The 26,741-nt window shown below is 44.2% G+C and overlaps 1 protein-coding gene across 1 annotated transcript in view; it reads right to left on the bottom strand.

Moving 5' to 3' along the window:
- Positions 1 to 4,362, bottom strand: part of ppp1r37 (protein phosphatase 1, regulatory subunit 37) — a 52,425-nt gene extending 48,063 nt beyond the window's left edge. The window contains exon 1 of the mRNA XM_042064393.1: positions 2,160 to 4,362. Within this exon, the coding sequence (XP_041920327.1) occupies positions 2,160 to 2,868 (709 nt within the window). The 5' untranslated portion in view covers positions 2,869 to 4,362. The remainder of the gene's footprint in view (positions 1 to 2,159) is intronic.
- Between the last annotated feature and the right edge of the window lie 22,379 nt (positions 4,363 to 26,741).

The raw sequence follows: 26,741 nt of genomic DNA, 5'->3' as shown, positions 1-26,741 counted from the left end.
AGAGAGAGAGAGAGAGAGAGAGAGAGAGAGAGAGAGAGAGAGAGAGAGAGAGGAGAGAGAGAGAGAGAGAGAGAGGAGAGAGAGAGAGAGAGAGTTGACACAGTTTAATGGTGGCTGAAGCGACGCAGGATATCAGTTTTACCCTCTACAGACTATTCTCTCACAGCTGAGCTGTCATGTGACCGCTCTATCAAGCTCCTATTGGAGACAGGTTAGATGGGCAAAGTCATCTTAAGCCGTGTTGGACACAGAGGGATGCAACTGGAGAATGGGTCTGCCCCACTGCAATGTGGGATAGCCTCGCTAGCTAAATACTCCTCAATTCAGCCGTGCACAGGCAACCATATCCTCGTCCCAATTGAGCCTTTCGGAGTCTTTTATGTGCAGTACAAAACCGACCCAAGGCTCAAGATTGAACATGCACTAACTAAGTGTGCGAGTATTTTCTGCCTTCAGAGACAGCCAAAAGACGTGCAGCTTGCGCCTGTTGTGGCTTTGGGTTGTCTATCAAGCATAAAACACACACATGCATACACACGTACGCATTCCTGCCACAAGCCTCTGTGGCTTGTCTTACAAGATGCTGCAATTGTACAAACAGGATGCACGATTTAAAAGAGAGACACACACTTGGTCAGGCCTGATAAACTCACCAGAAAGGGAGAACAGAATGTCTTTTGCATTTGCCTCATCATTGGTCACATGCATTAAGATCCACTTTGTCCCAACCTTGTATCACAAAGAGTAAGCTAGACATATCTAGAGAATGAGATGGTCAATTAAGAACTTCTGATCCTACCTGATCGCCTTTTTCCTACCAAACCCCAAAAAAATTAACTGTTGTTTCTATAATGCCTGTCTGTCACACACACATAAACACACATTTCTTCTGTGGTGGAATAGGCGATTTGACCGGGTAAGCGGCCACCTGTAAAGCTGTTTTGTTGTTGTTTTTGTTGTCTTCGTTATTGTTGTGCACCGGCCCCATCAGAGCCAAGGAGCTAAGAGCCTTTCAGCTTTAGGGGAATATTTTCTTTTCTCTTCCTCCTTTTATGTGTGAGTAGGATTGGAACCCTCAGGACACACCTTAAAGCTGTGGGAGTGTGCCTGCCACCGCAATGTCAAGAACACTGGGAGGCAGACGAGAAAACACACCCAGACAAACATACATCCAGTTAGCTTAGCTTAACTTACTGTGCCGCTGCCAAGACTAGTCATGATCTTAAAATAAAAGCACACACAGCTAGGCTGAATGAACTGTCCAGCTTTCACAGCTGTTGTTGTAGGCAGGAGGTCAGCAGGGCTTCTCTGTTGCTGGTCAACTCGGCTAGGGCACTGTGACACAGCACTGGCCTGGATGGAGGCAAGGGCACGAGTCCCAGAAGACGCCCCAGGCCTCTAGGCCTGGCGGTTTCAATGAGTCATGTTTATTTTTTGGCCCAGATGGATTTATGTTTTGGAGAAGAGAAGGAGGGAAGGAATGGATGGAGGGAGGGGGAAGGAAGGAAGGAAGTGAAAGAAGGAGTGTTTTTTTTAGGGTGGTAGTTGAGCTCAGCTGAATGCTAATGGATGAGAGGAGGGATGCTAGTGGGGTGAGCCAGGGGGAAGCCTGCTAGCCAGATGCTGTCTGCTAGCTAGCAATTTTAGTCTATGGGAGAGATTTCAGTAGAGGTGGAGGGGGTGGCAGAGCAGGATGACATGCAGATTGTGTGTATGTATGTGTGTGTGTGTATGTATGTGTGTGTGTGTGTGTGTTTCCTGGGATCAGGCCCAGGGCCACAGGGCAGAAGCAGGGTGATGGTCGCCCGTTTTGCAGCCGTCACACACAGGTCACATGAGAACTGAAGATTAGGAATAGTGCCAGAAACCTGGGTGTGGGCATCAGGCCAACACACACCCACTCTTCCAACAACCATTCTGGTCCCTGCTCTGCAAATGGATGCACGGGTTCAAAGTTCCACCATGGTCCCAAGACCACCAACACATGATTGACTGGACACTACACCTGACAGACCCACTCTGTGAGCGAATAGATGATGTTGAGCAAAATCCAGAGAAAAGCAAACCAACATTCTGGCCCAGTAAAGGCTTTTGTGTGTGTGTGTGTGTGTGTGTGTGTGTGTGTGTGTCAGATTGGGAGATGAAGTAGTAAATTTTACCATGTCTCCAGGGATCTTTGGGCTCCACAGCACCAGACACGATATCCTCGTCAGAGGGGAACGTCACCCTCTTGGACCCTGGTTTATGTTTCTGTTCCTCATCCTGGTCAGAGGCTGGGGAGGAGAGGGTCTCAGTCTGAGACGGACATAAAGGCGTATCCTGCTGTCCCGGTTCGGAAGACTTCTCTGATAGTTCCGTGTCCGACCGGGACACCGAGTTCACACCGGTGCCGCTAGAGGCACTTTCAGATTTGGGCACCGGTGGTTCCGACTCCAAAACTCCGGTCTCATCTAAACTTAAATCCACACCGATATCCATGTCCCCTTCATCCGCGCCGTCCTCAATGGAAAAACTGGACAGAGGCGTTTCCGGCAAAATGCCGCTAATGTTCGGGTGTGTTTTACTGTCATCAGAATAGTCATCTAGGTCAGAGCCAACCGCTGCGGCTGTGACAGTACCGTTGTTCTCGTTTCCATTTATCTCGTCGCTATCCGACTTCTCTTTCGTCCGCTGAGGTTCAATGTCCCCATCTGGACAGGCGGTAAGCCTGGCCAAAGTGGGTGCGTCCATCCCCTGCTTGACGGCGTCTCCATCCATCAGGAGGCCACTGTTCCTGGGGATGATCTCGTCCGCGGGAGTTGAGGCAGTGCTCTCCCCCGCGCTGTTCTTAGCATTGCACAAATCTAAGGCTGGCTCTTCGCTGTTCATCTTCTCATGTCGGGAAGTGGAACACGCAACACCCGAGTTTTGCAAAGCTTAGATTCCCTGATCCAGTTACCTTCAATTAAACTATTCAACAGGCTGCCTGCTTTGCAAGGACTGATTCAAGATAAGTTTGCCACTATTTCTACATGCACTTGAGATACAAGTGACTTGAGTTTAATCATCACCTACACGTTGTATTTTTTACAAATCCAGTTGCTTTACACGCCCAATTACCACAACTGCTTGAGAAAATTGCAGTGCTCCTTGAAGTGCGTTGTTTGCTACAATAGTGCAAATTTGACAATGATGTGAAATATCACGTTTTCATTAACGCCCTTTCCCAGTATAAACAACCGAAGCAAATAAATCAGTGGAGCCAACATACAAGTCGGCCCAACAAGGTAATAGACATCAGAAATATGTTGACATATAATTTGGTCGCATTGTTACTAGCCTGACTTAAGAGTAGTCTAATCAACTAGTTTGGTTAGCTATAACAGCCAAAGCACCTTTGGTTACTTAACCGTGCAATTGACCCCAGTGCTCGACTCAGCAGTATAATTGAACAGGCAAACTTGGGACAGTTTATAAAGTTGAAAGTGACTGCAGCTCAGTGTGAAATGTTCATGTTGACCGATGCCAATTGACTGTTAGCTAATTTTACATAACTCGCTAGCTAAATCTAAAACTTCAACAGCTAGCTACTTTGCTGACACGTTTGATATCCCAACTAACTGGGTTTATGTTGGGAGCGTGTCACCAGCTAGCTAAGCTAGCTGACTAATGGGCTAGCTGATACCAGAAGATAAACAGCAAAAGTCCCCGGTGTGTTGAATAAAGCTTGCCACTACAACGAACTCGGTAGTTCCGCTGCCTCAAACCACTAGTTTAAAATACAATAACCTATTGTTTCGGCTTAATCATAATCCATACATATTTTTCAGATAAGAGGCAGGCTGGCAAGCTAGCGTCTAGGGTAAAAGTGGTTCACGGTGCTTCCATTACGTTAGATAATGTCAGTTAGCATTAGCTTGCGCCAAGAGCGTCTCATTTACACCTAGCTAGCTAGATAAAAGTACACAAGCTTACATTTAGGCCAGTGTCACGGTATGCGTTCCCACATAAAACCTTGTGAGTTTACTCCATACCACCATCATGTTAAAGAATCAACACGTTAAAAATCCTTCTGCATCTCACCAACGCGTTTCGCATCATTACCATCGGTCAGGCAGAAAGAAAAACAGGCGTCATAGTCCACAGCATGTTTCTGTAGTGCTAACGTTATCTGACGCTTTTGCCTGCCTGGACAATTCCCAAGAACTGATTTCAACACCTCCGTGCAATCGCTTCCTATTTTACTGTAAGTTTCAGTCGTAAAAATATTGATTCGTGAGCCAAACGCGACTTGAAATTCAGCAGAGGAATGCACACAAGGAATTGTTCCACCTTGCGCTGTCTCCAAGTCCAACTACTGTTTGTTGACCATACGTTCATACGTCATCTCTAGTCGATTTGGCACGACTGAGGAAACACTTTCGCTGGAAATGTGGCCATGATCGAAATTAATGAAAGAACATACAAGTTGAAGTATTTCTATAATAAAAAAAAACAAAGATATACAGAGTATTCAGAAAGTGCCGAACATTTTTATATTGGTTACAGTCTACATTTTGGCGAATCAGTTCGTGTGGAAAGATACATAGTTTTGTATATTTCAGTGTTTCTTTTTGCTCTACCAATGAATGACTGTAGCCAATAATCTACCAGGATTAAAAGGATTTTTTTCAAAGAATAGATTGTATTATTTTTTTTTTACCCTCATTCAGATTTGTCATCTGACCCTACAGTGAATTCAAGTAGGCCTAGCTGATTGAGGTGGTTAGAAGGCTTAAGCCATTTAAATTATTTTTCCATTTACCATGTGATGAGGTGATGATGGGTTTCATCAAGATCATCCTTTGTACACTTAATTATAAAGAGATAGTGGTCATATAGGGATTGTCAAAGTTTTTTTTTTTTTTTTCGTCATCTACTTCCTGAATTTTTGGTCCATTAACAGAGGCTGTAGATATTGGTGTTGAGCGAAGGGTTGCTGGTAGAGGATGTTGAGGAGAGGAGCTACATGGCAGGACTGTTTCATACACACACACACACACACACACACACACACACACACACACACATGCACACTACACACACACGCACGCACGCATGCATACACACTCACATCCACACGCACAGACACACACACACACACATACACTCTGTGTGTATAGGTGTATGTGTGCATGCGTGTGTGTCTGTGCGTGTGGATACGTGTGCGTATGCATGCGTGTGTGTGTAGATAGATAGATAGATAGATAGATAGATAGATAGATACTTTATTGATCCCCAGGGTTGATATACACATATAAGACAGGGTTTTAAAGCGTAACTCTTGCCAAAAGTCAAACTTTCATTTAAAAGCATAATTAGGACGGATGAGTTTACTAAAAAGAAAGGTTTTGGCAAGATGGCGGCGAGCAGAAAAACCAACTACTAAAGTGAGTTGTTCAAAACCTTTCTTTTAAGTAAATTCTGTGTACACAAACAATGTTCTCAATGTTCGAGTTCATGTGTAGAGACCCTGGTGATCTCTTGCTTTTGCACCGTACGTAATCCTTCCCCCTACTGTATATCTGTTTTGCTTATCTTTACAAGGTATTGACGACTGATAGATGCATTCAGAGTTGATAATGACAGCACAGTGAGGGGTGCGCTTTACCCTGGAATTGAGTTTAAACTCTGCTCCGTGCTTAATGATTGAATTAAACACTGCAGTGTCAGTTACAATGGTTCAGACATGCAATTGATCCACAACATATTTTAATTGAGTGGGCTACACTGAAAAGCACGGGTAGGTAATATAAAAAAAATTGTGCTGAAGGTCTGTAGGCCCAGTTTAGATGAGGATGTTTCTATGTGAAACACTAGCATAACTAGACCAGGAAGTTTACTGTATGGAGCCTTTTGAAAAAAGATTCTGCCATGTAAATTAAACTACATTTTAAACTGAATTTCAAACTTTCAAACACACTCAGTATTTTGCCATCCATACTTCTCATTTTGTGATTGAGTTAAATCTAAATCCCCTGACTGTAGGCCCAAACTAATTGCATAAATAATTTAGATTTCTAGCTAAGCTTTGTCTGTGCTGTCATCACTTCTGTTGTTGGTGTTGTTACATTGAGCTAGGCAGGTCATGTTGGCTTTTAGGTAATTAGCTTGCTGTAGAAAAACACTCTGTGCTTCAAAAGAGACCTATTAATCAAGGTAGTGTTACACAGAGGTTTGAAAAGCTTTTGAATCCTCTTGCCCCTCCTTCTCCCCTCTTCACCCAACCCAAAACACTGTAGGGTTGTGTCCTTGTTTAACATTAAGCCTAACCAGAGCTTTTCATGCCTTGCACTTGCATGCAGGGTTGCCAACTTTCACGCATCTGGCGTGACACTCATGCTTTCAGCACCAATCTCACGCTCTCACGCACACGCAAGAAATATCACGCCAAATACATTCTTTTTTTTGCAATCTGTTCATTTTTTGTTGATGACTAGACTAGACCAAAGCATTGTTTCTAAATGACAGGATACGAGTTTAAGGCATACATATGTCTAAACCAACAGCAGGTCTAATATCCGCCTACAACGTTCTCAGCGCAGTTTTCTCTGATTGTTGATTCGCTGACTAGGCTATTTTAATCCGGTCCGCGACACCTTCACGGAACACGCTGCTATAGACATGAGGCAGACCGACACAAAGTGTGGCCGCCCATTCTTCTCTAGGAACTACTCGCGAAGTAGCCTCACAGACATCAAATAACTTTGTCTCATCTTTATAAGATGCTATAGCCGCTTGCTGCGATAAACGGTTCGCGAGAAAATTTTCAAGAAATAATCATATTAGGCTACTATAGCTCTGCGCTCATTTCAATTCATAAAGGTGGAATATCTCACAAACTTTTCGTTCCACACACTACAAACCGTAAACCAGAATAAACAGCAGACCTTACCTACACAAAGGTGTAATGCAACCCCCTGTACAATGAGCTGTTCCAGAGTAATCCGGTTTTGAAATGGTAGCAAATTTCTATATGGTCTCCAATTTTGGGCTTTAAGTGTCTTAAAACTGAGCTGTACTTAAATACCTACATATGTGTAAATGTTAAAATCAGAGGATATACAGCTCATGGCTAAGAGTTTGTCTATGTAGCCATAATGATTTGTTTTCACAAAATGCTAAGCATGCATGTTTTAAGTGTCTTAAAAAAGTGTGCTTATTGTCAGTGCATAATTTCATAACAGGCCAAATAGAAAATAAATGTTAAATGTTAAATATAGCCTAGACATACTATTAAAATCAGATAATGTAGGATAGTATAGAGTCAGGTATAGAGTTAGATAAAGTTGGATGGCTCCAGAACTCACACCAGTGGATTGGGTCTTAAAGGAGCCACACCACTTTTATGACACTATAGCTGTTCTGTTGACCTTTAGATTTGTTGCTACTGGGCATGAAGGGCAGGCCAATTATGAGTTCTGTCCAACATTAATGGTAGGTTTAGAAAAAAAGTCAGCACATTTTAATCATATTGCAATAATACCAATAACCGTGATCATTTTGGTCATGATTTTTCATCAAATGTTCATACTGTATCTCTAGTGGCTGGTAGACTTTGGAATCCACCAGCCACAATGGTAGGTGGAAAAAAATATTTTAGGCTATTTCCATCCCTGATACATACGTACACTCATACACACATTCATAACTCTCAATCTGTCCATTTCTTTCCACAAAACTCGCCAGAAGTCATCATTTAAGGGGTTATTTTTCATTTTTTTCTACTGAGCTACTACCTTTTTCAGGTGGGCAGGGGGGCCCTTTTCATGTCTGTGCCCAGGGGCCCAGTGGCTCATAATCCTTCCATGCCACGGAGTTAAAACACTGGTCTTGTTTTCAAGTGCAATCAATAATTTAGATGTACATTTTGAAGAAACGTTTCCATTCTATTAGCTTTTTTTAAAAAAGCATAAATCAGGGATTATACTGTACATAGCAAAAAGGTCAGGGGACAGACATTTTTAAAATTAGGTTTAGGGAACAATTTAACGCACACGCACTATGACTTCACAAAATCTCACTCCAGCCAAACACCCAAAGTTGGCAACCCTGTGCATGGTAGAGCATGCAGATCCTATGGGGACCGCAGACTGGGCAGACTTCAAAACACTTGCTATGATGCATATTTAGGTCATCTGCATATTTACTTGACATAATTCATATTTAGGTCATCTGTGTTAGAAGACTGGACAGCCGTGCAACTTATGCTGTTTTACTTTTACATACTTTTGACGCTCACAATTCTGCTCAATTTCTACAGAACTCAGCACCTCATGGATACACCTTTCAGGATGCAAATTCAGATAATGCCATGAAACTGATTAATCTGATTGCAGCTGACTCAACAGATCTAGCAATTCACACTAGATTAGATGGCGCTCACCAGATACAAAGCTTCAGTATTCCAGTCAGCCCGTATCTGTGTTATGCCAAATTCTCCAGTAGAGGGCAGTGTAGTACCAGAATGTTGCTCTAGCATAGAATTCAGATGCCTGATGTTCAGATGCCTGCCTTGAATAGATTTTGTCTCTGTGAACACACATAAAATATGATTGAAAATAGCATCAGTTTATCAAATCGGCCTTGTATATTGTGTGTGCGGATTATGGGCAATTGTTTTTACTTCCCAGAAACTCTAATGAGATAACTGATAACTGTTTGTCTTAAAGATAGGCCTGAAGCCATTGAAATATGTTGACATTTATTTACTATAATTTCCTACACATCTAAAATTATTTGTACAAATAACTGTTTGTGGGAAAGGAAGTTAAACGGACAGCGCATCACCCAACGAAAAATAACGATTTATAGTGTATGATAATATTCTGAGCAGCCTTTCAGAAAATGTTCATCTTACTCACTTGTTGCCTCAACCTAATAAAATCCTATTTATCATGGAAGCCTGGATGTTACTCTTGATTATAGGCTATCATCTGGCTTCACAGTAGGCTTATTACTGTTAACCTTAAGTTAAGTGATTTTGTTACCCTCACTAAAACAGGGGGTGATGGTGACAAGGTTTACAAGTTGTGAAAACCGGCTGGCTACACTACATTTTTTGGCAAACAGCTGTCGGACTTAACAACCGAACATTAGGCCTACAGTCTTTTACTTCTAGATTCCTATAATATCTCTAGTATTCGTAGATATTGCTCTAATATAGGAATCTTGTAGTGTATTTCCCAAAATACTATAAGATTCCTATAGCTCCTTTTTGTTAGGGGACTGTGTATCTTTATTAGAGATTGTGTATCCATACCACCTGTTAAACATCTGCAATTGAAAAACAGCAGTCAGACAAGAGTGAGGAAAAGCCATCCAAGAGGAGACAAAACAGCCCCCGTATGGTAGTTATGAATGAATTATGAGTATGTTCACACCACTTTATGCGCTATTTAGGCAATCTCACTCCAACACACTCTCTCTATCCACCCTCTCACAGCCGAAGAGTTTCATTTTGACACACCTCTGACACACACGCACGCACACACATACACACACACACACACACACACACACACACACACACACACACACACACACACACACACACACCGGGCCTACAAAGGAAAGAAACAATTACCGGACAGCTCTGATGTCTCAGCAGTGGAAGATGAATGCCACAGACAAGCGTTTAATTTCGTGTTGGAACTAGTAGACAGAGAGCAGGCCTGGGAAAGCAAGGCCTCCCACAGGGAAGACAAAAGTAAATATTTTAGCATCCAATTGGAAGCACTCACACAGCTTGCATTTGTGGGGATTTTTTTTTCACCCTGGCCCCTTTTACTTTATTTTCACTTCTTTTCTCCCTGGGTTCCTGGCCTTTCTCTGTTTTTAACAGGCAGCTTTGTCACTGCCAATCGAACGACTACCCCATTTGAAGAAAACCAACTGTATCCTTTCCACATGCCTTTCCCTCTTTTTGCAGCTTGAGATGAAAGTTATAAAAAAAAGCAAGAGAGAAAGAGAAAGTGGGAGAGAGATTTTAGAAAGTATAGGAAAGTAAAAGCAAGTCAAATCAGAGATCCTCATGAGACCCACTTGAAAGAACGTGTTTACGCTGTGGCCCGGATGGTGTTCGGTTTAGACACAATCACAGAAAGTGTTGACAGACAGGGCAGGGCAGAGCATATCTCCCTATTTCCTGTTGAAAATACATCACTAAATGCTACTGCGCCCAGGGCTGCCACTTCCCTCATGGGGAAACGTGTGTGGAGATATTAATCTGCACCAGGAATCTGTTGAGAAAATAAATGAACCCATCTGCCCGCTGTCTCTATCATTTCATAGGCTGTCTCATCAAGAAGAGAAGCCTCTTAAATATGCGCCTCCTGAGGTCCATTTGGCTGAAGAGGACTGGAGATTTTGAGGATTTATTTGTCGAAAGGAGGAATGAAACATGCAGAGTTGGAGGAAGCAGGAGAAGAGTGTGGAGAAGATAGAGATGTTCAGGAAGAGTGCTGTAAAGTTATATAAACATGGTTTTCCAGAGCAACCTCAGATGTGGGGAGAGAGATGGCAAAGAGTGGAGTGGAGGGATGGCAAGGAAACGGGAATGTAAACCCAGGATGAGCCCTGTAACTTAAGTATGCAGAAGCTACCATTAAGGTATTCAATAATCCTACTGGACCTCAGATTAGTGATTTGTTTGGTCATAGTGGCAAGCTGAGTTAAAATGGATGGATGTTGCTTTGGAAAATTAATGTAGTCAATAAAAGACAGAGGCCCAGATTCTGGGAACCTTCACCCATTCTTTGACCTGTGACAGCCATTAAAGACACACATGGAAGGGTAATGGTATTAGACATCTGCTTGCTAACTCTTGAAAAGAAAGACGAAAAACATCCTCCTGTTGAATACATGTCCAAATAGGTGGGCGTCGAGCATCTTGAACCAATAGTATCCTGTCATTTTCTGGTTATAAAAGTGGATGTACGATATGTTGGAAAAACAGTGACAACAAACCGATAGAACATGGGGTACATGGAAAGTACTGCCCCGGAGGAAGAGGCTGGAGGCAGCAGCCAGGCAAGGACTTCCTGTGTCTTACTTTACTTACACACACACACACACACACACACACACACACACACACACACACACAAGCACATACTGTCCCTCAGGTACCCTCTGAGATGCAAGCAGGTGTAGTGGAATATGATCTGTTTCAGCTGAGGCACTCCACTGTACACACACTTACTCACTTAAGAGTGCACACACGCACACACACACACACACACACTCACACTGTCTGGGGGGCCCCTGAATCACCCAGAACGATCGTAAATCCCTGGATGTGGCGATTTGGAAGATTTTGCTGCTACTTGACTTTTCTCTCTCACCCTCATACTCTCTCCCTCCCTGTCTCTCTCTCTCTCTCTCACCCTCTCTTTCCTTTTTTGCTTTATGGAGATGTCAGGCAAAGGCCTCAGGAGGCAAAGATCGCAGAGGGACTGGGGGAAGGAATTAATCTTCTAAATAAACCAAATCCAAGAGTCAATCTCTGATGCTTTTCGCACACACGCAGGGAGATGAAGGAGGAGAGGAAGGAGGAGATGAAGGAGGAGAGGAAGGAGGAGGAGAAGAAGAAGCCGCCACCTCGGAGGCAGCCCCTGCTCAGACCAGACGGGGAAACCAAGGCCAGAAAAACCTCCTCCTGCTCCCGACATGGCTCCAGCTCTCCACAGGATCCTCCTAAAAAGCTGACCCCGGTCTTATGAGGAGGGTCGGCCTGGCCTGTACCTCCTCACAGCTCCAACAGTGACTTGAGGAAGACGGATAGTGACTCAGCCTAACAACTGCTGGGCCGTAATCTACAATGACTAAGTGGAACGAGACCTGTGCTGAAGCCCTGAAGTCAAAGCAGTCTGGTGGGGAGCCAATTATAGCCTACGTTATAGTATTCCCAGGAAACTCTGTGATCTACACTATTAATTCATACAATCAGCACTAGCCAATAGGAAGTCTGTGTGCGTTATTGAAACTATGCAGTCTAACACCTCTCTCTGTTACCGTGAGTATGCCGACTTTGATGTCTCCTCCGCCACACTGTGGACGCTCACCTGGTAACCTGGATTACAGATTACCTGACCGAGCGACCACAGTTCGTCAGACTGAAGAACTGTCTCTCTGACACTGTGATCTGCAGCACCGGAGCGCCACAGGGAACTGTGCTCTCTCCAGTCCTGTTCACCCTGTACACATCTGACTTGCCACATGCAGAAGTTTTCTGATGATACTGCAATTGTGGGGTGTATCAGGAACGGGCAGGAGGAGGAGTAGGAGCCTGGTGGAGGACTTTGTGCAATGGTGCAAACTCAATCATCTTCAACTTAACACTTCAAAGACCAAGGAGATGGTGGTGGATTTCTGCAGGTCTAAGCCCACTCTGCTACCAGTCCACATTGATGGGGTCAATGTGGAGGTGGTTAGCACCTACAAGTATCTGGGTCTCCACCTGGACAATAAACTGGACTGGTCAGCCAACACTGATGCACTCTACAAGAAAGGGCAGAGCAGGCTGTACTTCCTGAGGAGGCTGCGGTCCTTCAATGTGTGCAGTAAGCTCCTCAGGATGTTCTACCAGTCTGTTGTTGCCAGCGTCCTCTTCTATGCAGTAGTATGCTGGGGAGGAAGCACAAGGAAGAAGGATGTGGGGCGAATTGACAGGCTGGTAAGGAAAGCTGGCTCTGTGGTGGGAGCTGAACTGGAGTGCATCACTTCACTATCTGACAAAAGGACCCTGAACAAACTGATCAACATCTTGGACAATGAGTGTCACCCACTCCACAGCACTATTGTTAAGCAGAAGAGCCTGATCAGCTGGAGACTTCGCTCACTGCCTTGCACAACTGACAGACTGAGAAAGTCATTTGTCCCCAGGGCCATTGAACTGTTCAATGCCTCACTTAAGGGAAGAGGAGAGATAGACTTCTCTGCATAGTCTGTCTGCCTCTTCACCCCCTCCATGTTTGGTACTGTCTGTCCACTAGCCACTTGTACCACTGTCTTTATGCCTCACTGTTTGCGTGCTATATTAGCACATTAGCACATATGCATACCCCCCCCCCTCCACACTTATACTTATACATTTTCTTAAATAGTTAAATAGATATATAGACTTTACTTTACTTTATTTCTGCATTGTTGCACTGTTGACTTACTAATTTGCACTATCACCATGACCACTATCACCATTGCACTACCACCATGACACTCATTCACACAGAGCACCTTAGAGCACTTTACCATACCTTACTATGCACAGAGAATCACAGGCGCAGTCCCTGCCTCAGTCATTGCAAGCGCCTCTGATTTATTAATCACCACTATGTGGATACTGTTTTTAGAATTGATTTAGATTAAGTGTTAGTTAGTATAATTTGTATTTTTGTAATTTGTATTTTAGTATATTTTTATATATTGTATTAAGTGTTAGTATAATTTGTGTTTTAGTATATTTAGCATATTCTTTATCTTCTAATGTCCTTACTGTTAGTTGTGTTTTTATATTATATACTTTAATTACTCTTTCTGCTGTTAAAGAATGTGTTTGTGTTGTATGTATGCTGCTGAGACCTTGAATTTCCCCTGGGGATCAATAAAGTATCTATCTATCTATCTATCTATCTATCCATCTATCTATCACCCCTCCAGTCACCGTTGCCAGTGGTCTCTGTCTTGACGGCCGTGGGTCAGCCGACTTAAACATAAACAGGGATAACATATTGCAGGTCCACATTGAATGAAGAAATATTACTATCTATACTAGTACTAGGTAGAAAAAGGACTAAACAGGTGTGTGTGTGTGTGTGTGCATGGGCGATAACAATGCTTGGGAAAGACACGTATCAGATAGAGAATGCATGGATTAAAAGCAAGAAGCAATATTTTTCAAGCCACACAAGTGAGTGATAAAATTCATTCACACAGCAGGATAGCTTTTTTTTTGCAAACACACTCAAAAATTCCAGTCAGCTCTGTTGACGGTTCTCAAGAAGCACTGCCTTCATCGGTCCCTAAACACAGAGAGCTTCCAAGAGCGCAACAGATGCACCATGGGTCCGTATCCGTAGCCCTGAATCCCGATTCTCATCCCAGACATGGGAAATGAGCGCTCCGTTTCCGGGACCAGGAAGAGGGCGGCGGCGTGGCGATCTGAGGGAGAGGAGGAAGTGAGGAGCAGGAGGAGGAGGTGGAGGAGGAGGAGGAAGTGAGGAGCAGGAGGAGGTGGAGGAGGAGGAGGAGGTGGAGGAAGTGAGGAGCAAGAGGAGGAGGTGGAGGAGGAGGAGGAGGAGGAGCAAGAGGAGGAGGTGGAGGAGGAGGAGGAGGAGGAGGTGGAGAACAGAGCAGAGCGTACAAGTGTGAGAGTGGAGAGAGAGAGCGAGAGAGAGAGCGAGAGAGTTGACGTTCCCTGGCGTTCCCGTTCCCGTTCCCGCTTGGGCGGCTCCAGCTCCTGGGCCCCTCTCCGGCTCCGGTGATGGCTACCACATGTTTGCACGGTTTTCCAATCAGACGGGAGCCGGCCGCTCTCGGGGCAGTGGAGGTCTGCGAAAACACGAGCGCACAGCCGGGGAGGTATAAAAAGCTGAGCGGGACTGGATCTGTCACCGAGCACCTGTGTGTGTGGGGATGGACCAGGAACAGAGAGAGAGGGGGAGAGGGAAAGAGAGAGAGAGACAGAAAGAGAGAGAGAGACAGAAAGAGAGAGAGAGACAGAAAGAGAGAGAGAAGCCCCTTGCTACTCTACCTCATCGTTAAAGTGAAAGAGAGATTGAAACTATATATACATGTATGTGTGTGTGTGTGTGTATGTGTTTGTGTGTGTGTGTGTGTGTGTGTGTGTGCGTGCATATATAAAAGAGGCTGAGTTTATATGTGAGACAGATATGGGAAGAGATTAAAACGAAAGAGAGAGGGGCCTTTACCTCCTCTATCTTTTCCACCTGTGCTGAAGCTACTGCCCCTTTTCCAACAGCAGCCATCTGTTTAAACTTTCCCTTCTACCCTCTCCCCTCCCTCTAGTTCAGTGTTTCCATGTGTCCCTTTTTATCTTATCCCTTATCCCTAATGCCTTCTCATCTTTCTGTCATCGTTTCTTTCCTCTTTCCTTCCCTCTCTATGTACTGTATGCCCCTCACATTCTTCCTCATTTTTTTTCACATCTTTCAGTTCAGCACTCCTGATATATTGGTGTTTACATATGTCCAATACATTATTTAATTAGTCAATGTAGTTGTTTATGTGGCCTGTTTAGTTGTTTAGTTTGTTGAATGTTTAGCTTGTTTAGTTGAGTGTGTTATATAAGTTTTGCCATTGCAATATTGTAACTGTAATTGCCCACAACTCTTTGTTCCTGAACTTCTCACATCTCCCACCACCGCTCCCTTCCTGATCCCACAATTTCTTTAAATATTCACGTCCGTTTCCTCTCTTCCTGTTTGCCACCACAACCCCCCCCCCCCTCCTCCTCCTCTCCTCTCTCCCGCCTTCTAGAAAAACCTGAAAGTCTTGTCCTCATCCAGGAGGCCGTGGCCCCATTCCGCTGCAATGCTCTGGGTCTGGCTCTGGCTCTGCCTGGCCCCTGTGTCCTCTCCCAGACTCCCAGACTCTCCAGCAGTAGGCCTCCAGCAGGTCCTTAATGTCCATTATTATGCTTCTGATTATGACTCCTAAAAGCCCCAGTAGACATGCTTACACAGGACGCAGGCCATGGAGACCGGCCTTCATGTTCGGCCATCGCACAGCTGAAGGGAGGATTTATATGGGTGTTCCTGGAAAGGCGTAGAGAGAGGGGGAGAGAGACAGAGCCAGAGAGAGAGAGAGAGAGATGGTGAGTGGGACATGTGTTTTAGTGAGGTGTCTGTTGACTGGGAGATGTTTAGCTTTGTGGCCGTGATTGGACATGGTGTGAGAAGGACAGATTCCAGCACTGGGCCCATGATGAAGGGAATAATATATATATTACGGTAAATACGGTTATATTCTCACTGTATGTTTGAATCCTCGACGCCAATCTCCTCTCCTGGAGGTACTGTGGAACCAATTCATAAGCGTGACAGGCTCATCTAAACAGTTTCTCACCACAGGGCTTTCTGGTGTGTCACTTTTCCGACACTTTTTTTATATATATATAAAACGCAGTGGAGTCCATATATAATCCATTCCACATTAAAAAAATATATCCAGAGCATTAAAACGTGTAGAGGCTGTGATCTGGAGCCAAAACCTTAATGCACATCCTGTGATTTTCACCAAACCGCACACTTTAACCCACACTTCATTTGGGAAATTTCAGCAGAAAAAAAACTTTTGCAAAAACCAGACTGTTTTCCAGTGAAGTTTTTAATGTCCTGGAATGACTCCTGTAAGGCAGTGTTTTTAACAATGTCAAAAAATCATTATCATTTTGAGGTGTACAACTTTTTATCTTCACAATGAAAGATATTAGGATTATTTATCCAGTTTTTTTTCTCCTCATAATAAATTTGATTACCTTCAAGGTTGGATTTTTCCTCATTGTTTTCATTGAAAACCTAATAATAAATGCCAATTGATGTGAAGGTGCTGCACTCACCATTAAAAAAATCCTTATTGTAAGGCATCATTGTAAGGAAATTATCCTAATATTGTCCACTCGTTGTTGTAACACATTAACATGTCTATGGGCATGTAGAATATCTTAACTGATAGATCTACAGATAAATAACTTGTGTGAATCAACATGTGGCAAGTGTGTTAGCCGTTCTTTTTTACTGATGGTGTGAGACAGTTAATGGAGGAAGCAACAGTCTGAGAAACCAGCTCTACATCTATATCATTTCCAGATATATTGGCAATGAAGGAGGATTTCTCACAGCATTCCATGTTTCTATTTTTACGGGTCTGTCTCACATGAGTATAGTCAAGCTTCCTCTGCTTGGCTTTGAGCAAGAAGTCACAAAGGGGTCTTCACCAAAACCTAATAGGAGGGGGTTCCTAAAACATTCTTAGGCTACGTTTATACAGTGACGATGAAAAGAGAAGACGCAGAAGTGGCGTCTCGTCTTCATTTTTTTATTTGCGTTCAGACGAGCATTCTCAGGGGGAAATCTTTGTTTATATGAAGACGCAAGAATATGTGATATTCGATTGGATATGCATTCCAGACCGCTGGGTGGTGGTGTGATAGAACCCCGGTACGTCACGCGCAGACATTCTAATTTGACAGTTTAGCCAGAGAATCAAGGATCTTTGGTTTAGCCGTTTAGACGGAGACACAACCCGGGTCGTCTTCAAAACTCTACACTCTGGAAGGAGTCTTCAGATTTTTGCGTCTTCAAGCCCCGATGGCGGGGTCGCCGTGTAAACGAAAGGCACTTATGATAAAATATTTTGTCGTCTTCCTTCGTTCTCGTATAAACGGCCCCTTAGAATGTTCCTCTTTGTCCACTCTGGAGGCTCTTAAAGTGCACAGTGCAGATTCGAGGGACCATTCTGGCCAGTGGACTCATAGACTGTATACAGTCTATGAGTGGACTAGTTTGTTACTTACAAAACAAGAACCAGGCAAATATTGTATCAGAACCATACAATCTATGATCAGAACATGAATAAAAAAAATGAAAAAGTTATTCAGTCATAGTCCAAATAGGATCTCAGATGTGGTCTCTATAGCATTTGGCTAGCAACACAGTATACAGTTACGTTATACAGTTAAGATGATGAATTTTTTGTGACATTTGAGTATCAAGGAACACCTCACAACCATAACTGGGCTCTGTTGCTAGGGCTGCGGAGGGCCGGTCGGTGGTCGGGGACGAGGGCCCAGTGGTCTTGTCCGAGTGGTCTGGGCGAAGCACAGAGAGGTGGATGTGAGCATGGGCGGATTATGAACTTTCGGGCCCCTGGGCCCAGATGTATTAATTGTCGTATATGTGTCGTATTGTTTGATGTGATTTCCTGTATTCTGGTGCATTTTGGGGATGGACAATACTAAATTCAATCAGATTCATAGCCTACACCCTGACGTGTTGATATTGAGGCAATGATTCCATGCAAAGGCTTGGGCTTCAGGGCCCCCTGACCCCTTGGGCCCCTGGGCCTGGGTCCGGTAGGCCCGTGCAGTAATCCATCCCTGGATGTGAGGGGAAGAAAGGAAATTGAAAAAGGAGGGGAAAACGAGAGGATAGGGGGGCAGGAGCCAAATGGCGAAAATGGACTAACAGGAAAGTCTGCTCGACTGATTTCAGTCTGGTGTGTGTGTGTGTGTGTGTGTGTGTGTGTGTGTGTGTGTGTGTGTCTTTTCTTCCCACCTAGATGGAGCTAAGCAAGCGTACCTCCCAGTTTGTAGGAAGAGTACAAAGGAGGTGAGGAGAGGGGAGGAGAGGAGGGGAGATGAGGAGCAGAGAGGAGAAGAAAAGAGAGGAGGGTGCAGGGGAGGAGAGCTTCCCTTGGCTGGACTGAGCAGAGCTTCATTTACATTCCTGTCCATCACTACAGCTAAAAATAACACCCAAAGGGATATCAGAGGCACTGATGACAGCCCAAGGCTCCCCACTGCAAGTGTGCAAGTGAGTGTGTGTGTGTGTGTGTGTGTGTGTGTGTGTGTGTGTGTGTGTGTGTGTGTGTGTGTGTGTGTGTGTGTGTGTGTGTGTGTGTATCTGTTCATTTCTGTCTCTCTGTGCAACAATGTATGTGTGTGTGTGTGTGTGTGTGTGTGCGTGTGTGTGTGCCTACGGTTTATGCCAGCAGCCCTTGCGGCTGTAGAACATGTGTGGTAGCCGGTTTGGTTTTCTCATCCATCTGCTTGACCAAGTGCAAGTGATTTACCGCCGCCATGGTGGATGTGGGCTCTGATCACCAACTCTGAGATACGAGATACTTCCACTGGCTCACAGACGCCCATCCAGGAGCCAAACACATGCCACAAACACAGTCCAACATCAGTTTAAATGTTATCCGACAGTCGTGGTAATGGACTCCCTGGCTGACCAAGGGCTATACGAGGTCCCTGACAATTCAAGTGTTTGTGGCAACAGGGCCAAGGAAACTGCGTAGGCTCCCCCTGACAGAAGCTGTTATCCGACTCATAAAGAATTACTGTCATGCTCCTGCTGACGTTACTTCCGGTTCTTGTAATGTGCTAGTAAGAAGATAAAGCTGTGTTGGTTGGCTGTTTTTTTTTTGCAATCTTTTTCTACGTAAAAAAGACGTAAAAGGTGTCAATGTATGTGTTCATGAATAAATTCATGAACAATGAATGATACAAGGAACCGTAATGTAATTACATTAATTATATGAGTTATGTAACACTTAAAAATGAGTATAATTAATCACTGGTTAGATAGATTATGTGTATTAATTACGAGACAAAGTCTGTCGTGTGATGACGTAGGTAGATACCCTGTCATGTTGTGTTCATACAGACATCTTCCCTTTAGACTTAATCAACCCTGTGATACACTTAAGCCAGACTGTGTTGAGCACTCTTCCTTTCTTTCACACACACACACACACACACACACACACACACACACACACACACACACACACACACACACACACACACACACAGACTTTCTCCCATGTCTTGTCTCCTCGCCATATTCATTGAAGCACACTTGGACACAAGCAGGCTTTTCTATGGCAGCAGATGCTCGGCTACAGTTGCATGTGATCCATCTGCTGAGGCTGTGTGTGTGTGTGTGTGTGTGTGTGTGTGTAAGTGGACAAGTATTTGTGATGGGAGACAGTTGCACTTGCAGCGAAACCTCTGGGTGAAACGTATTTACCATAAAACTTTGATTAAAAGCTGAGTACCAGTTAGATGCAAGCCCCCTTTACTGGCCTGTGGCTACAGGTTTGGATAAAAAAGGCAGGTCTCAATTAGAAGCCTGATCTGGTTTTCAAGGATGTTTTTTAGTTGTATAAAACCTCTTAATGCCCACCCAATCGCACACTTGAGCTAGTTCTTTGCTGCTAAGAATGTATGATTAAAGGCAGGAAGTGTAAGAGTTCCTAAATATTTAAACTTCTGTTACAGTAATATACACATGTGCTAGATTCTCCACAATTCAATCGTTCAGTTAATTTTACAGAAACCATGAGCACCAAAGTAGTGCTACGGTTAAATTCATTTAGATTTACCAGCAGGGTAAAGAGAGGCGAAAGAAAACGATGACTTCCTATACCTAGTGGCCATGAAGTCTGAATACTGTATGTCCATTCTTCAATTAGTGGTATTTTGATACAGGTCTCTCTTTCTCTCTCTCTCTCTCTCTCTCTCTCTCTCTCTCTCTCTCTCTGTGAGCATGTTCACACAGATAACACTGTCTGTCTAAGCTAGATGAAATGACAAATATTCATACTCAAATAATCAATTTGACAGTATTTCCCATCTTTGCTGAGCAAACATTTTGTGTGAAAAGAAAGATCCATATAGACATCTGTCCCAAACACAAGCAGGTTGAGTTCGGCGATTAAAGCAAATAAAAGCCCAGACTATCAATGAAGGTTTTACTGTTTAGTTTATCCATCTATTTGTTTGTTTGTTTGTTTGTTTTTGTATTTACTGAACTTTATTGTTTTATTTATCCTTGCTTCCCTCTCTACCCTCTCTGCAGATGTGTTCATCCTGACTTCACTAAGCTTTAATAAACTAATATATTTCATGTTCTGAAAAAATACATACTGAAAATGTGAGGCGTCACACCCATTGACAGATTTCTGACCGTAAGTTGTTCTTCAGTCTTCAGAGAGCATGCACATTAAAAGGTCTGGCAAAAAGATGAACATCCTACACAAACAGATTTCACTCACAATAAATCCTGTCTACAGACCTGGCAGCATTTCTCGAGAACAAATGTGACTTTGAATCAGGAAGAGCTTCTGCACTTGCAGTCTACATTGGTAATATATTCTTCACTCTGAAGCGTGTTGACATGTATTGTAATAAAAGAATACATGTGACTGTTTGTGTTTCTGATCCCACTTCTGTTTCTTAGATTAAAAATCTTTGATTGATAGAAGATGCTGCTTGGCTCTGAATTTAGCCTGCCTTTTAAGCTAGAGTGGTTCTCAGAATATGCTTTCAGAAGTGTCCATGCAAAACATGCTGTGTAGCCTACTTGCTCAGGATACTGATCTGGGTTAAATATACCACTGTGAGGGGGATTATTTCCATAACATTTTGACAAATGTGGAAGCTCTTTTTGCAGGTAATTGTATATGTGAGACCCATTCTTTACACTGGGAAACCATTTAGAGTTCAAAAGCATCCTTCCTGGCAGCGCGCACTCATAACTGCGTATCACTCTCTGGACTCCCATGTCTTCATGCTCCATGGAGCACTTGATGAAAGCACGGCGTGACTGTGAAAGTATTATTATGTTTAAATATCCAACAAGGTCCTGTGATGAAACCCGAGTAACCGTATCACCAACAAATAACATCATAACGGTCACTGTTGCGTGACTCTTCTCACTGTGTTCTGATTGATACTTCTGCTCGGTATCGTTCACTGAATGTTCTAGAAGGATTTTCCACATTAATGCACCAGGTTGCCTGAGTGATATGTCTTTCGGGAGAGCAATGGCCCAGATTCAATCTGTTTTTATTTTTCAAAGACAGGTGTTTCAGTTACAATGGCTTGATGGTGCTCTGTTTATTTATATTTTGTTTTAAACATTCATAAAATACTTGAACAGAAACAGCAACAAAAAGAAACAGCAACAGAATGTAAAAATGCCTATGGTCTGTCTTATGCCTGTTCTGTTGTAATACCACTTGACACCACTTGTGGCGCTGTATACAATGCAATGTAATTAATGGAAGAGTGTGGTGTGGCTCAAAACCTACAGAATTATACATAGCTCCATTAATTAAAAGTAAATACACAGGTACCGAGCAAACAAACCACCATATTTAAATGAACAGACTACCTCTCATAGTGTTTTTCAAGCATCTTCATTTGATTTTTTAGGCTAATTGGGAAGGTTAATTGGCAAGTGGACTGACTCAGGTATAATGTGTGAAAGAGTTAGTCGAGCCAGACTGGCCTGCCATTCCAATGAGCATTTCGCTGCAGCAGAAAAAAGACGAAAGGAAGTGCAAAAAAGAGAGAGAGAGAGAGGGACAGAGAGAGACGGAGAGGGGGAGAGATGGAAAAAGTGCAACATGAAAGACCGAGGGAATGCACTTCAGTGGCCAGTGAATTCAGCGCCTGTGTGGGTGAGGGAGCGCTAGTTGCTTAATGCTCTGGCAGACTCAAGGCCTCAAGGCTTTCAGGGGGGGGGGGCTGTTTTAGAGCTGTGTATACGGTGTAGGGAGGGGAGAAGAAGAATCGAGGACAGAGGAGGGCAAGGGTGGAGGGAGGGGGGCAGGGATGGAGGGGGGGGGGGCGTAGGGGAGGATGGTTGGACTCCTAATAGCTCAGCACCTTGCCTCAGCTCTGGCTGTTCATGAAGGCCTGGCAATGGAAATACTATATCAGCCTCCGTATAACGTCAGCAACCGCGTTGAGCTTTGAGTTGGAGCGCAGCTGTCCTCCCCACCGTACTGGCCTCCCCTGTGAGTGACACCTCAGCACCTTAACCCCACGGCCTCGCAAGATACTCTTTGGCAGCATGCAGGGTTGGAGCCAGCGCTCTCATTAGTCCAGATGACCCCTGAGTCTGTCTGTGTGTGTGTTTGTGTGTGTGTGTGTTCGCGTGTGAACTGCTGGTCTGTGTCTGTGCCTTTTCTTCTCATACATGTCCACCGGGGCCTACTGAACTCAATGTGTTTATGCACGCCTCAAAGAGAGAAGGAGAGAGAGAGAGAAAGAGAGAGAGAGTGTGCATGTGTGTTACACAGGGACGAGAGAAGAAATGGGTGTTTGTGTATGTGTGGGAGGTTGGGACGGTGTTTAAGAGAGACGGTCATTATCATGCCTCTAAAATCATCTTACCATAGGGGCCAAAACTCCCACTCACCCCCCCCTCCCCCCCCACACACACACACACACACACAAACACCTCTGTTGTCCTGGAGTGGAGAAGCAAGTCTCATCAAAGGCATCCCTCCCATGATTCAACCTTTCAACTAGAAGTGGGGCCCTAGAGTGAGTCAACCGCTTCAGTGATTCAAATGGAGCCATTTCAGACGTCTTATTCGACAAACAGAACTCCAGTCAAGTTGACCATTTACAGCAGTTCAGAGAGTCACATCATGGTAAAAGACAGCTGTATTTTCAATTCAGAACATTTGACCTAATCAACCTCCACAAGCAAGCTGCCCCCTCAGCCTCATAAAGCGTTCCAAAGGATGTCTCCAAGACATATTTCATAAATAAATGCATGACAATGATGTCATCATCTGAACATCGAGATAGCTCCACCCGCTCCAATCTCGATTATGCGCAGATTATGAGATCAGCTACTGCATGTTAACATTAATAGCCTTAGACCTAAAGATAACTCATAAGTGTAAGACGTATGGTTGCTCTCATGACGCACGGATGAAGCAGTCAGCGATGGCGGCAGTCTGCAATTGAGTGAGACAGACCAAGTGCCACGCAAGGCCTTGACTGTGATCGTGTCGACACTTTGTGCACAGTCTGTTCTCAAGTATCCACTTCCAATGAGGAGGGAGTAGAGGGTTATTATGGATGTAATGAGAAGGGTTGAGACAGACAGAGAAATAAACAGGCCTAGGAGGAAAGGGAGGCGGGTGGGGAAAGGAGAAGTCGGCTTGACCACAAGAAAGAGGGATGAGAGGGAGGGAGGGATGGATGGAGGAGAACATGGAGGTGGAGGAGAGAGAGGAGGGGAAAGTATTGAGAGATCAGGCAGGAGGATCTGATGGGAAATAGTAGCAGGAGCCGGATGCATTCACAGATGTTTTAGAGTGCTAATCTAATCTGTATGCCAGGCCTCTCTCTCTCTCTGTCTCTCTCTTTCTTTCTCCCGCTCTATTTCCCCCCCTCCCTCATTCCCTCCCTCTATCCTTCCCCACATTTTTTTCTCCCTCTTCCTCTCCTTTTTTCTTTTTCTTTCTCTTTTTAAAAAAATCCCTCACCTTGCTCTCCACGTCTTCACTCTCTCTGCGGCACCGTGCGGCACCGCTCTGCTCCGCTCTGTAACGCTTCTCTGGAGCGCCATGTGCTGGGCAGACTGAGTGATTGACCGCAGTCTGTCACGTCCCTGTTATCAGCCCCGTGTAGGGGGACTCAGACCGTGGGACATGTGCAAATGCAATGAGTCGCCGCCGAACGAGGGGCAGGGCCCGGGGGTGGGAAAGAGAAGGGTGTACGTGCTCCTCCTAAAGAAGAAGGGGAGGAAGAGGAGGGAGGGGCAGGGGGTAAATAGGGTAGATGGGGGGTGGTTGGTTGGTGGAGGAGGGAGAGGTGCAGTTTTTGGACTTGTTTTATGTTGTGGTGTTTTGTTTTTGGGGGGATGCGCGCCCTGGAGACCATTCATCATGTTTGATGAACTGTCTTTCTCCTCAGCTCGAGTCGTTTTTCACCTCCATCATACAGCAGGTCACCAGCTTGCCATCAAAACATTACGGTTATGGCCTGTGGTATAAAAATACCAAAGCAGATCATGTTAACCCTGTTAGATAAAAAATAAAAATAAAAACAAACACACCTTGCACGCACACGCACACACACACACACACACACACACACACACACACACACACACACACACACATACATACATGAACTTAAGAGTGTATTTTGACTCTTGACTTCATAGAAAACTTATTCTACTACTCTTTTCCCATTCTCCATTTTTCTTCTTTTTTTCCCTTCCCTCTCCTTGTCTCTCCATCTCTCTATCTCACAAACACACTGTCTCAATGTCTTTCTCTCCATTGCTCCTGAGGGATGAGAAATGGGGAACTTGAGTATCACTGAAGCCATTTTGAAATATTGCGCAGACTCCCCCAGACCCATAACGGATGTGCATGTTCAGGGAGAGGAATTCTCACTGCGCTCGGCGCAACAGAAAAATCAATCCTGCCGTTTTTTCCTTCCCCTTGTCCCAGCGCACCACACGACACTGCACTTCACTTCACCTGCGACCACCTACGGTAACAGATTTGTGCCGTGGCTAGAAACAAAAACAGCGCGGCGCGAGAGTGGGAGTGTGATATACACCAGACACAGGACAGGGAGAGGCCGCCATGTCAGGGACTGCAAATCCTTGCATCCTGAGGAACAAAAAAAAGGTCCAGGGATGGATTTTTTTAAGGCTATTTTTGGGAGGAGGATGGGATGGGGGTGTATGGGGTGGGGGTGTCAGTGTTCTAGATTGTTGTTGCTATGATGAAGAAGTGCAGTTGGACCTGGGGCTGGTGTTGTTGGCTTTCTCCTGCTGTGCTGTGATGTTTTTTTGCAGGTGTAGTGGCATGTAAGAAAAATAAGGGTGTTAGGAAAAGAGGATTTAGGTTTCTTATTAGCACTATCAGCACCACTACCTGCTGATTGCTGATGAGACACACACACACACACACACACACACACACACACACACACACACACACACACACACATACATACAAACACATTCACCTCCACCAGGACTCTGACTTCCTCTGTCTCTCCTCTGTGGGCTTCATAACATCTGGAGAAGAGGGACGTCTATGGAGTCAGCTGCCAAACAGCACTTCATGTGTGTGTGTGTGTGTGTGTGTGTGTGTGTGTGTGTGTGTGTGTGTGTCTGTATGTGTGTGTGTGTGTGTGTGTGTGTGCGTATGTGTGTGTGTGTGCGTGCGTGTGTGTGCGTATGTGTGTGTGTGTGTGTGTGTGTGTGTGTGCGTGCCTGTGTGTGTGTGTGTGTGCATGTGCATGCGTGTGCATATGTGTGCATGTGCGTGCGTGTGTGTGTCTTGATCTTGGTCCCAGACATATGGTTATGTCTGTACATTAAGATGCTTAGGGGTTAAACAAGGCCGAAGTTTTCAGGACCCTTCAGTTTTGTGAGGGGACGTTCAATCTCACCACATCCATCTTTAACAAAGCGTATCCTATATTTTTATCACACCTCTAGGTGTTAATTTCAACAATGACTAAAACAGGTTTTCACTCCTTCCATTAGGTCTAATGATCCTAGATTACTCGCAGGGACTGTTATGCAGCTGTGGAGTAAATTGTAGCGATTTGCAAACATCAGGTTTCACAGTTTCACTAATGCCATTGGATTTCTCTACCAGATCAACAATTTCTTTTGTCCCTCCTCATACAGCATAGACGCTAGAAAGATATTATTAATAGATGGCAAGGAAGGGAGAGAGAGAAATAGATCCAACACTGAGACAGAAAGCTCATTTTGTTTCATAACTACGTAATAATATGCCTGATATTGACATAGGCCGTGAGTTGATTTCAGTCTTTAAACTAGTTGCTTAATGTTAATACAAGATGGTAAGCAACAGCTTGCCTCAAATCTTTCACTGTTACATTATCGGGCAAACTCAAGCTCAACACTTTCTTTAATCAGTCAGACAGCACAGATGGCAGAAAGAAATATAGATTTGCAGCAAGCATGTCTTATATAAAAATAAATCAGACACTGAAGCAGAAAAGCGTCCACACTGACCAATGTGATGGCTAAAATGGCTTGGTGGATTCTGATTGGCTGTCAGCTTTTCATCGTTTGCAAAATCTCTGAAAGTGATTCCCAACGATTAGTTCTTCATGTCGTTCTCGTTATAGTTTATGTGTGTAAGTGTAATTCATATTAGTTATAATGATG

The sequence above is a fragment of the Alosa sapidissima genome, chromosome 15 (genome assembly GCF_018492685.1).
Source record: "Alosa sapidissima isolate fAloSap1 chromosome 15, fAloSap1.pri, whole genome shotgun sequence".
NCBI lineage: Eukaryota > Metazoa > Chordata > Actinopteri > Clupeiformes > Clupeidae > Alosa > Alosa sapidissima.
Note: the sequence above shows the minus strand (reverse complement) of the source record. Positions and strands in the feature narration are given on the sequence as shown.